The sequence below is a fragment of the Melozone crissalis genome, unplaced genomic scaffold, assembly GCF_028551555.1.
Source record: "Melozone crissalis strain CALT ecotype California unplaced genomic scaffold, PUWL_Pcris_2 ptg000057l_1, whole genome shotgun sequence".
In the NCBI taxonomy this organism is placed as follows: domain Eukaryota; kingdom Metazoa; phylum Chordata; class Aves; order Passeriformes; family Passerellidae; genus Melozone; species Melozone crissalis.
In genome coordinates, this window is record NW_026535835.1 from 11,101,623 (window position 1) to 11,113,739 (window position 12,117).

The 12,117-nt window shown below is 54.8% G+C and overlaps 1 protein-coding gene across 2 annotated transcripts; it reads right to left on the reverse strand.

The window, feature by feature from the left end:
- Positions 1–564: 564 nt before the first annotated feature.
- On the reverse strand, positions 565–7,421 carry DYNLL2 (dynein light chain LC8-type 2). Of its 2 annotated transcripts, XM_054287394.1 has the most exons (3): positions 7,293–7,421; positions 4,036–4,174; positions 565–2,445 (listed from the first exon to the last, which is right to left on the reverse strand). In XM_054287394.1, exons 2-3 carry the CDS (start codon positions 4,165–4,167, stop codon positions 2,308–2,310), a joined length of 270 nt encoding a protein of 89 aa, XP_054143369.1. In that variant the 5' UTR covers positions 4,168–4,174; positions 7,293–7,421; the 3' UTR covers positions 565–2,307. The 2 variants fall into 2 exon arrangements, with proteins under 2 accessions (XP_054143369.1, XP_054143368.1); XM_054287393.1 differs by lacking the exon at positions 7,293–7,421 and having other exon boundaries at positions 4,036–4,194.
- Positions 7,422–12,117: the final 4,696 nt, after the last annotated feature.

Here is a 12,117-nt window from a genome sequence, read left to right on the forward strand (position 1 = left end):
GAAGAGCCCACAGCTTTTCCAAAATATCACCCGGGCCACAACCCCCAACTGAGGTTGCAGCAGGAGCAAGATAACAAGCTGAGGGGGTTGTTTAAGGGCAAGCCCACAGCCCCCGCACCGTGAGAGGCATTAAACACACCAGATTCAGCTCTCAGCTTTCTCTCCAGCACAGGGAGGAGGCCTGGAGGGAAAGCCTGCTTTCCTGGGAAGCACAGAATCACATTCCTGTGCAGGGAGCTGCTGTGCCACTCCCTGGCTGCCTCAAGCCGTTAAGAGGTCAGCTCCCAACCATTCAGATCCAGGTTACCTGGCACAGAGCATCCCATCAGGGTGCAGCAGGACACAATTCCCTCAATCCCTCCTCTGGCTCAACCTTTGAGCTAAGCTGGACATCAGCACCAGCACACAGGCACCACCTAAGCTCCTCCAGTCATTTCTCCCTCCCTGACCTGCCTTCTTTGGGTCATCGGCACCTTCCAGGGCACAGAAATCGCTGCTCACCCTCTCTGGACAAGGACTGGCTTTGCTCAGGAAAGCTGGTAAGGAAGAAGAAACCAGAGGCTGTTCAAATGTGTCAATTCACCTTTAATGTTTGAAAAAAAAAAATAAATGGTATTTGAGCAATTGCAGTTATGAAGGGAACAGATCTTGCTCCACGAGAGACCGTGAACAGATTCACATTAGACTCATGCTTGGAAAAAAACAAACCCAAAACATTCTCCTTTCAGACCCAGAGTGGAGTTCTGAAGAGACAAGACCACACAAGTGCCCCAGACAGTCCAAGGCACATTATCCCAGTGCAGACATTTCCATCGACATGAACTTATGACAGCTACATTCTTTCTAGTTACAACATTGTTCTACCCATAATACAAAATTAGGCATACTTTGGATTTTGCACAGAGACAAGAAGGACTTTTACTCCAGGAAGTCATCAACCTGGGTCACCAAATCATTTCACAAAGAGCTCCCTTCACCCTGCCCTTTGCCCCCAGCAATGATTTATTCCCAACACCAAATTAATCTCAGAGACACAAGCTGGGCTCACCAGCCCAGTGGTACTGCCAATGCATTAGTCAGCAAACCAATAATTAGAGCTTAGAACAAGCACCAGGGATTTATTTGCCATCACACAGCATTTCTGCACACCCAGGTCAGAACTTCCTGCAGTGTAATCCCGAGTCAGTACGTACTAAGACAACATCACTGCTGAACCTATTGGAGACCAAGACATTTGTCTGCCTTTGAAGCAGATGTCACATGAGTTTCCTTCACACAAACATCACATGTAAATTTAAACTTCTTGGTACTGTGCTTTAAGAACAAAAGCAGATATCAGAACATAGAGGACAATCCTCCGGAAATAGCTTATTAGCTACAGAAAATAAAATAAAAGAAAAAAAAGAAAAAAGAGACAGTGGCCACTTACAAGTCTTCCACACGACTAGCTTGCTTTAAGGAGAGCATCAAGTTAAGGCAGTGTTGAGACAACTGGCTACAAACATGCCGAACAGAGCTGTTGTCAGTAGTCACCAATTTGATATCCTACTCCATTGCGGGGCCGGGCCACGTGGCTTCAGACTCAGTAGGGGGGTCTGAAGACTTCAGCCACAGGATTGCTGCTTTCTGCAACAAGCAGGAACTCAGGGGCTGGACTTGAAGCCTTCTAGACCACGCTGAATTGCTTACTCAAGTCTAGGTCAATGTTTCAGCAGAGCCAAAAATACAGCAAAGGGCACCGAGCAGGAACACCGAGGGTGCCAGCTGCAAGCCTGTATCACAGTCAAAGGTGGAGATCACCTTGGGTGTGGAAGCCACGTCACCCAGAGCCACCCCACCAGCTTTCAGGGAAGGTCTGAGACCTGCCCCGAGGGTACTGGGAGAGCCAGCTCTCTACAGTCTGCAGGGTGGGACAGAGGCTCACACTGGCTTTGCTCCTCTTTGCAAGATTAACAGTCTAACAGGACTCGGTAAGGAAGTCTGGGGCTTTTGGCCTGCCCAAAAAAGTTTTCCCAGCCTCAAAGAAGGAGTTACCAGTGAGGGAGCTGTTGTGGAATAGTTTTATTTCTTCCCACGTAAAGGCCATTGTTTAAGCATTTACAGGTTTCCTAGTGCAATACAACCAAAAAAAGCAGTAACAAAAAAATGCCGCCTTCTTCCCAGGCAACTAAACAGAAGTAGATTTTTACTGCAACATATACACATTAAATATAGTATACAGTCCATGCAGCGGCATAGCCATGTTAGAGGGAGTCGTGGCTTCAGCCATCAGTGCATTACAGTCCAAATTCCAATCGCTCCTACTTCCTATCCAGACTTGAAGAGAAGAATTGCAACCTGACCCAAGTAAAAATAGATGAAGTGCTTTGTCTCGTGTGTTACATAGCTGCCAAAGTTTCTGCCAACAATGCAGTGCCAAGTTGGGTTGTATTTCTTGTCAAATTCCTGAAGAAAGAGAAGAGAGGCATTAAGGCCAAGAAAGCCCACATCAGAATAGTCCTAGCACAAATTCTGAGCTGGTTCTGGTCACACACTATCACCTCTCCTCCCACCTGCAACATCTTGAGATATCCCACTGCAAGACACAATTAAATTAAGCAACCAAACCTCTGCACTGGATTGTTTGAAGGATTCAACACAAGCAAAACATCTTCTAAGCCTTGGAGCACCATCAGCCCTGGGCAGGAAGAGCAGATGCAAGAGCTCTCCTTGGTCCAGCCCTGTGTGTAGGCTAATCAGGGGAATAATTCTCTCCCATTCCAAACCCACTCACAAAAAATAAAAAGAGGTTTTGGCATGTCTGCTCCAGCAAGGCATCTGAGCTTAAAGGTCACCTAAAAAAAGGAAGGAAGGAAGAAAAGTCTGGCTTCTGCTATTTGGGACTCTTGTACACAAAGAGGGGAAAATCCATGCTGAAAATGAGCAGGCAGAGTCACAGGCCAGGGAGCAAAGACCCAAGAGGTCAAAGGTAAACAAGCTGAATGCTGGTTCAACACTCTTCTCCTACTTAGCAGGCAGGATAGGGTTAAAAACCATTTTCCTCCCTCTAATTAACACAGGACTCCCAAGAACACCCTTCCCTCCCCTGAGACAGAGCCAGAAGAACAGACTCAACATCCAAGATTAAAGCCAGCTCTAGTTCTCAGACAGCAGAAGAGTTTGAGCTGTTTGCAGGTAACCTTTGAAGTAAGGAAAAGGCTTTCTTGCCAGGGCACAAGGGTGCATCAAATTGCTTCCCTCCTCCCAACACACTCTCATGAAATAAAGGCCAAGTTCTTTTTGGATGCCTTCTGTTGCACTCCCTCACTTTACAGGGTGCATTGCCCCGAGCACTTAGAGCTAAGTCATGCCTCAAAGTGATCTGAGAAGTCAGGAGACACCTTTGAATCCTTTGCCTTCAAGCTTAGATTACAAGCAAGGCCCAAACACCAGCCCAGGTGCCAGGACTTCACTGCCTCTGAAGCAACATTTCCCTCCTCCAAGCGCACTTTCCTGACCATTCTGAGAAGCTGCTACAGGGGGAACCAACAGCTCCCCAGCTTCCATCATCAAGCAGGAGACTCAATTAACGGACTGCTGCAAATGGGGAGAGAACCTCTTCACCAGCCAGGGCAGCTGCTTGCACTGTTTCTAACGCAGCAGCTTCCACAGCCCCAGCAGCCAGAGAGGCCCATCCCAGAACCACACCTGCACTGCTGCCCACCAAGGGAAACATCGGGGTGATCCCACCTGCACTGGTGCTGCAGGTCTGTGGAGCAAGTCCTAAGCAGAGGCAGCTGCCAGCCCTTTCCAGGCTGGCAAATCCTGAGGGACAGCACTTGCAGTTTGCTCAGAGCTTGCCAGAGCTCTGCCACAGCCCTCCCCTGACCTTGGAGAAGTCACTCCATCCTCTTGAAAACAGCAGTAAAGCAGCCAAGAAGCCAAGTATCTTCTCCCTCCCAGCACGCAAGCACGAAGCCTCAGCCACTGGGCTCCTGACAGACCCGGGAGCTTTGGGGAGTCGCAGCCAGCACAGCACCCTCATCCCGGAGTTACCTTCTTGATATATGCTGCAATGTCCTTTTCTATGTTGTACTTCTCCATGGCCTGTGTAGCACAGTCTACAGCATCCTGCTGCATGTCCTCGGACATGTCCGCATTCTTGATCACAGCCTTTCTGTCAGACATGGCGAACCTAAGGCAGAACATAGATTCCTTTAATCCCTTCCCAAACAGAGACTTTGCTTCCTGTGCATCAGAGGTTGTCCTTTCCGTGCAGGCTGCGTCACAAGGCGACACCACGCACCCTGCTATGGCCACGGTGAGTTTATCGGGGCTGCCTATGCAGCCCAGGCCAAGGTGCCCCTTCCAGCCGGAGCACTGGCTGGAGGTTGGAGCAGAGGTAGTCCAGCACCACCACACGCAGGAAAAGCTGATGTGTGGGAGGAGACGGGATCTGCAGAGAGCCACAGCCCTCCTGCACATCCATAGGCTACAGCCAAGCGTGCCATCCAGGTGTGCCAGTGCTTTGGAACATCCCCTGCTCAGAGCCTTGCAAGCAACAGATCCCAGACTGTCTGCACGGGCACAGAGCTCAGGAAGCACATTCAGGGCAGCAGTGCTTTCATTCTACCCCATCCCAGGTGCCACAGCTCCTGCTGCTAGTTTAGCTTGGAAGGAGCATTGTTCCACATTCAGCCATCATCACACCTTCAGCTCCCTGCTGCTCTGCCATGAAACCCGGCCTTCAGCTGTTCCCAGGGGACAGAGCCAGTCTGATGAGCCAGAAGCAGGTTAACAGCACACTGCAGCCTGGAAACAGGGCAGGGGAAGCAGGTCCCACCACAGGGACAGAGCTTGGCAAAGCCCTCCTTTCCTGCCCCCTCCTCAACTGGGAACACAACACAGATGCCAAAACCAGCGTGCTACTGCAGTCCCAGACTTGGCCTGGAGTGAGGTGTGCAACCCCTCTGCTCTCAAAATTAAACTGCCTTGTACCAGCCACTGCAGCCATCAGATCTGACATGGCCTTGCCAGGGAGGTGCCCAGCACAGTTCCCATTATCCTTGAAAAGTGGGATTTCATGATCCCAACACTGCAGTCTCTCCCCAAGCCCTGGAGAAGGCCACCATGAAAGCCGGCTCTGGGCACCACAGCCCTCACTCCCATTCCCCACTCGAGGCCTGGAGAGGCACACGTTACCTGGGGATCCAGCTGCTCACCTTGCAGCAGCTCTTACCCCAGCACATTAAAACTTTGTGGGAATAAGCTTCTTAATGGCAAGGAGTGCCTCCAATTAAGCCTGCAGAGCACCATTAAGTTTCCTAAATCCTTTTACAGCACTAAGTCTCGAGTGATACTACCAAGTGTGTTTTGAAACAGTGAAACTACACATTTTTAGCTCTGCTGTGGAGTGAAAAAAATCTGCTGCAATGATCACTTCCTGGAAGAGCCCCAGAAAACTGAAGGAGTAGCTTTGTTACAGCAATTAAAGGAGCTTGCTACCCAGAGAGAAAGAGAATCCGGTTACATAATTGCAGCCCTCTGATTACAATACTTCAATTCTTCCCTCTGCCTGCACTTCAAGACTTCTATTGCCACCTTAATTTATACAGTTTAGATATAGTGTTTAATAGAGCACTGCTATTAACACACACCAGCAGCAGCGGGAGGAATGACAGGAACTGAGCTCCACTGCCAGCAGAGAGCACATGCTCCTATCACAGCCCTGGAAAAGCCACTTCCCGGCTGTTTGCTCCTTTCCAGGCCGTGGTTCCAGCCAGTGGGGCTTTGCCTGCAGCACAGAAGCCAAGGGAAGAAAAGACACAGCTCAGAACAGCCCAAACTGCCTGTAGATCTGGATTCTCCACCCGGGAATCTGACCATCCCTTGGAAAAGTCTTCTGGGTGTCAAGCCCACAGGAAGAAGGAAGGAACAGAAATCCACTTGTGGGTCATTCTTCCAGAAAAGCTTCTTTAGGGAAAGAGAGCATGCAAGCCTGACACACACCAGGCCTTCACACACCTGCACTGCTCACAGGGTTCAGAGGGCACCTGCTATTGCACAGGCAGGCACAGAGTGACCTGCAAAAGGCACCTTCCCTCCTCATTGTCTAGGCGAGCAGCATCCCAGTGCAGGCCTGTGCTGCCGCGGGCGACAGCGCCAGAGGAGAAAGCGATCATCCTTCAGCAGGGCTGCACACGCCGGTCAGGAGCCTCCCCTGCACTGCTCCAGGGCACACACCACGGCAGGGGCTGTGCTGCTGCACCTGCCACAGGAGTGTCACACCCTGCACCCACCTGAACAGCACAGAGCAGCCCCAGTCTCTGCTCGCTCCCTGGGGGTTACAGCAGCACCACAGACACAGCCTAACCCTAAACCACAGCATCACAGGTGGCTCTCGGGGTCTTGCCACCCAATCTGACCCTCTTTGAGGAAAACCACAAAGCCCCAGCACTCATCTCAGGGCAAGATGGGCCTAGGCAGGGGTAACATTACAGCTCCAGCAGCTACCCCTTCCCCCCAAGGGCAGGATGTGGTCTGTGAGGAGGAAGACAACAGCCCCAGCTGCCACTCCAGGGCAGAATGAGGCCTTGGGAGGGAAATTAGGCCCAAGGCAGCACCCAACCCTTTCCTTACTAGAGTAGGATAAGGTCTTAATTGTACGTTCAAACCCAGTACTCCAGCAGGACAAGCTGGAGCTTTGGGAAGAGCAGGAGACACAAGCCCCATGGTAACAACTCCTTCCCTCTCCGGGCAGGACAGAGCCCTAGAAATGAGATGGGGCTGAAGCCCAGCATCCACCACCTCCCCCATGAGGATAGCATGGATCGCGAGGATGGGAGCACCCATCACTTCCCCACCAGGGCAACACAGATCCCACGGCTCGGAACGGGGCCCGAGCGCAGCACCCACCGCCCCACCACCAGGACAGCATGGATTTCGCGGCTGAGGACGGGGCCCAACCCCTCCGCGAACCGCATCCACCACCTTGGCCGAAAAGGGCCCCGGGAGGGGGTGCGGCACAGCCCCTTCCCCCGCAGGGCTCCCGAGAGCCGGAGCCCTGCGTGACCTTCACGGGGGGAGTTCCAGGGGCGCCCGAGGCCGCGGTGACCTTGCCTGGAGCGGGACCGGCTCCGCGGCGGCGCGGCCCCCCAGGGAGGGGCAGACTCCGATCGCTCCCCAAGAGCCGGTACCGCCCGGCCGCGGCAGCGACCTCCGCCCTCGGGGCGGCCCCGCCGCCACCCCGCACACGGAGCGACCGGTGTCGGGCGAGGCTCGGAGAGCCACAGCCCAGCGGAGACATCGCTCACCTTCACAGTGACAGGGCCACCCCGGGAGGGCGAGGCACGGCACCGAGGAGAAGGAGGTGTGAGGACGCCCGGCCGCGCTGCCTCAGCCCGCTCCGCTCCGCTCGGCGCCCCGCGCGCTCTGCGCCCCGGCGCCGCGCCGCTCTCAAATACCGCCCCGCCCGCTGCGGCGCGCGGGCCGCCGCCACCCCATTGGCCGCGCCGCCCCGCGCGCCGCGCTCCCATTGGCTGCGACGCGGCGCGGCCCGCCGCGCCCGGCCCGTCCGCCCGCGCTGTTCTGCCTACATCCTGTTTCATCCCACAATGCCGCGGGGCGGCGCGCGGCGGGGAGGGGCGGGGCCGGGGGGGCGGGGGCGCCGTGAGGGGCCGTGAGGGGCCCGGGCCGGTGTGAGGGGTCGGTGGTAGCCGGGGGGCTCCGCGCTCTCGGTCCCCATCCCCGGAGAAAGAGCCTGATCCCCTGGAGCGGCTGATCCCTAGAGAGACCTTTGTTCCCCTAGGGGGTCATGATGCTTCTACGAGGTTCCCCTGTGCCTTGGGGACCCTGATCCCCGGCGGGAGCCTGCGCCTTTCTAAGAGGAGCTCACTGGGTTGAGTCACACACACCAGAGTGTTCTCCGTCAGAGGGCTCAACCTGAGTCAAATTTAATCCTGTCCCGGTGATGAGTTGCAGCTTGGCACCTCATTGGCACCTTTCACTTGAGATCTCCAACCTGTGATGCTCATGGATCTCCTGAGCCTTGAGATATCCTCCCATAGTGGCACATACTTAAAGCCTAAGGGCACTAACGGGAGAGAGGGACTTGAGAAAAGTCCCTGAGGCTGTTCGCACCCCATTTGGGACAGATCCCTGTTCCCTGGAGCTGCACCACATACCCCAAATGTCCAGGTTTTCAGGTCACAGCAGGCCGGTGCTCAGTGTCCTCCACAGGACTCAGCATCTCCCCAGACACATTTCCCCCTCCTGAACACATCAAAAGTGTTCCCGTGTTTCTTGGGGTTTTCTTACAGGGAGCAAAGTGTGGGCAATGCCCAGGGAAGTCTGGGGAGCGAGCACCTTTCACTGAACTGCCAGCCCCACATCCTGTGGGAGTCATGCTTTTCCCCTGGGATGTCTCAGGGCATGCTGCCAGGCCCTTTTCCTGCCAGCCGTGTTTTGTGTGGGAAAGCTGATAAAATCCCAAGCCTGGGCACTGTGCTGCTGAGAGTTGTCCCCACACACCCAGAGGCTGAGGGGTGGCATTGACATGGGGCTGTTTGAGCTGCTTAATTGTACCTTCACTCCAAGAACATGTGATGTTCCAGCAGAGCCAAGAGGGCAGAATGAAACCTCTCTGTTCACACACCTGCTCGTGAGCTCTCAGCATCCTGTGCTGGGCCAGCAGTGAGGGATCACAGCCCAGCCAGACCCTGGCACACAGCTGTGACCCCGGTGCTGTGCACACGTGGCTTTCCTGCACAGGGGTCCTCAGGCACAGGTATGACCCTGGCCCTTCAGACACTGGGCTGTCCCACACGGGGCTCCTGCCCTCGATAGCCGTGCTCCAGGCGCACACCTGACCCCCCGGCTGCCGGGCTGGCCGACAGCCAGCTCCCGTTTTGGTTGCTCCATTTCACTTGAGCAGCAGTGCCAAGAAGCCCTGTGCAGGAGCTACCTGAAGAAAAGCCCAGCAAAACAAAAAATCCTGGTTCCTGTGCTGTCCCCGTTCCCACGCTGCAGTGCCTGAACAGTAGTGAGAGGGAGACAGCGCTGCCCAGTCTCAGCTGCCTCTTAGTAAGACCAGTTTTAATTGCCTTCATAGCCTTGAGAACCAAGAAAACCACTGCAGGTCCTGAAACCTCCCTGACTTGATTGCTGAATGAAGACAAGCTTACAGCTGGTAACAGCACCCAAGGGACGGGCTGGGTTCACTCCACGAGCCCCAGAATGGGCCAATGCCGTTTGCTAATGAAATGGATATTTCCTACCGTGCCCTTTGTACACTGGTCAGAACTCCAGCAGCAAATAAAATATTAACTGTTCCTTAATGTGTCCAGACCTGAGCCCTGCTTTAGGAGAGAAGTCAGCAGCAGCAAATGAAGTGAGGATGAATGAACACTGCAGTGGCCGGCCCTGAGGCTGCAGGAGCACGGGGGGGGACAAGGCCATGCCCGGGCGGGTGACACAGTCCTGGCCTGCCGGGGCAGAGCGGGGCAGCTTCTGGGGCCGGGCTGCAGAGCGGGGCAGCTCCTGGGGCCGGGCTGCAGAGCGGGGCAGCTCCTCGGGCCGTCCCCGCACGGCTCCCGGAGCTCCTGCCCACGAGGGCAGCCCAGCCGGCTCCGCTCAGGTTCGCTGCACCACGCTTGGCTGGGCTATTTATAGCTCTGCCGAGGCTCTGTTGAGGCAGCACATCTGAGCCCTGTGGATGTGCCTGATGAGCTTTCCAGAGCCTTGGAACGGAGCCGCCGCTCGCACCGGGGAGGTTTGGGCTCTGCTCCCAGGGCTCAGCTGAGGGGCTCGGCAGGTTTGCAGGCCAGAGGCAGCTGCTGGGCAGTGCTCATCCTGTCTGTCCCACCCAGTGGGAGCCCCTGGCTGTCCCAGGAGGGCTCCCATCACAGAATGCTCTGAGCTGGAAGAGACCCACGAGGATCATTGAGTCCAACATTTAATCCTGCACAGGATTCCCCAGGAGTCACACCACGTGGACCTCCTGGTATTTTCCCAGTGCAGAACCAGCACTTGTCTCCCTCCTGTCCTGGAGAAGCCTGTGGGTACCTTCAGCCCAGGGCAGGAGGCAGCTGCCTTTAGGAGCAAAGGGACAAGGTATCAGACTGCTGAACTCAACTGGTGACAATCTCCAGTCCCCAGAGCTGGCTCCAGAGCTGGTGGCTGCTTCCATAATCCCAGTGTAACCCCATCCCGGTTACATCCTGCCTCCTCCCAAAGCATCTGCAGCAAGAGGAAGCAGAGGAGCCCTGCTCCTGCCTGGCTCAGTCCTGCTCCTGCCAGTGCAGGGAGCGTGGCCTTGACAAAGAAAGTGCTTGGAGGATTGATGGAGGGAGATGCATTCCTGAAGAGTGACAAAAGGTTATTTGTTTATAAATTCCTCTGAGTGGACTATATAAAGCACTTCACAGAGATCCACAGGAAAAGGGCCTGGCCTGAGAAGCAGTTTGCCATCTAAGGCTGTGCTCCTCCTGCCCCGTGGCCACGTGCTTCCCCTGGGATGTGTTTCCAGTCCCAGGCAATTACAAGTAAAAAACCACACACTTTGTGCCCATCTGCCACAAGGAATGCGGAGGTCCGGGATCCAAATGCAGGGCTGACGGTGTGAGTGTGGCAGCATTTCTTCCACCAGCTCTACTTCCATGCTGTACTTCTGTAGAAACATCCCCCACAGGAAATTGTTCTTGTTTAACCTAAACTCACTTTGATATGACTCAGCCCATTATTTCTGCTCTGCCCTGCCATGGACGTGGCACACTGACTTACTTTATAGCACAGATCCACAGCAGACAATGGCTGAAATCTCACCTTCATCTCCTGTCCTTGCAGGAATTCCTTCCTCTCTCCTCCTCCCACGTCTCCTGCACCTCTGCTCCTGTCCTTTCTCTAGACTCCACCATCAGTCACTCTCTGCCAATAATCAATAAAAACAACAGCAGCAGTAAAGCACCTCCAATTAATTCCCCTCTGGAGCAGAATGGAGGGTGTGGGCACTGCTGCTCCATCCCAAGGGGGCTTTGGCCACTTCATCATATCCGCAAGAGCCCTTGCTCATGGCTGCAGCCCCCACCAGCACTCTGGCTGCTCCCTGGCACAGCCCCCAGGGCTGCCCAGTGTGTTATTTTTCACCAGGTTTCAATTGTTTTGGCAAGTGTTTTGCAAAGCACATTCCGGAGGGTTTGCTCTCCATCCTGGCTGCTTTGATCAATCTTGTTTGCAAAGCAGTTTCCAGCCCCTGGTTAATGTACGTTATTATCTCCCTGAATCCCTGCTATTGAACCTGGATAAATCCCGTGGAAAAAGAAAAAGCCCTATAAAAGGAAAGGCTCTAAAACCTCCCGCGGGAGCTGCCACCGCTGACGAGGAGGGTTTGGACACCATGAGTGGTCCTTTAACAGCAAGAGCAGCCCCAAGTCCCCGGGATTATTGCCTGATCTGCAGAGGCTTTCATCCCAACGTGAGACCAGAGTGCAGGAGTACCAGAGCTGGGACTGTGCCCCTGGTTTCCCAGTGAGGTGTCCCTGCCCAAGCAGAAATGCTCCTCCGTGGGACCAGACCCCAGCAGCATCACACACCAGGCTCTGAAACCCCAGCACAGCCTTTCCCTGGCTCCAGCCTGCAGGGACCATGGCTCCTCATGTCCCCAGGTCTGTCCAGAGCAGAGGCAGCGTGGCACCACGGCAGGGCAGCCTGGGCTTATCTCCAAGGCAAACGGGCTGAAAAATGTGGCAGCTATAGACGGCTTTTTGTGCAAAGGCTGCGTGCCACAAGGCAGCGCGTTCCTGCCATCCCACAGGCATGAGAGAAAACACTCCACGACTTGTGAGCCTTATTAATATGGATTCAGGTCAGCTGCTCCCTGCAAGTTTTTGTGAGTGACTCGCGGTGTGCAGTTCATGCAGGATCCATAAATAAGGACGTCTCTCTGGAATCCTGCCAGGGCTGTATGAGCACAGGGATGTGAGAACTGCCTCAGTGCATGCAGGGGGACGATGGGTGGGAAGCCATCCAGCCCTCTGCTCCCAGCTCCCACCACCCCAGCCCAGGCTCCAGGACCAGCTGGATGCACTGAGGGCTGGCAACTCCCTTTAACCTGATCTCTCCTGAACAGAAAAACGGGTTTGG

Excerpts from the sequence above, each read along its gene's own strand:
- DYNLL2 (XM_054287393.1), bottom strand. The coding sequence starts at position 4,188 with ATGTTCTGCCTTAGGTTCGCCATGTCTGACAGAAAGGCTGTGATCAAG. Across the intron at positions 2,446-4,035 it reads TTGCAGCATATATCAAGAAG|GAATTTGACAAGAAATACAA; the intron begins GTAACTCCGGGA and ends CTCTTTCTTCAG.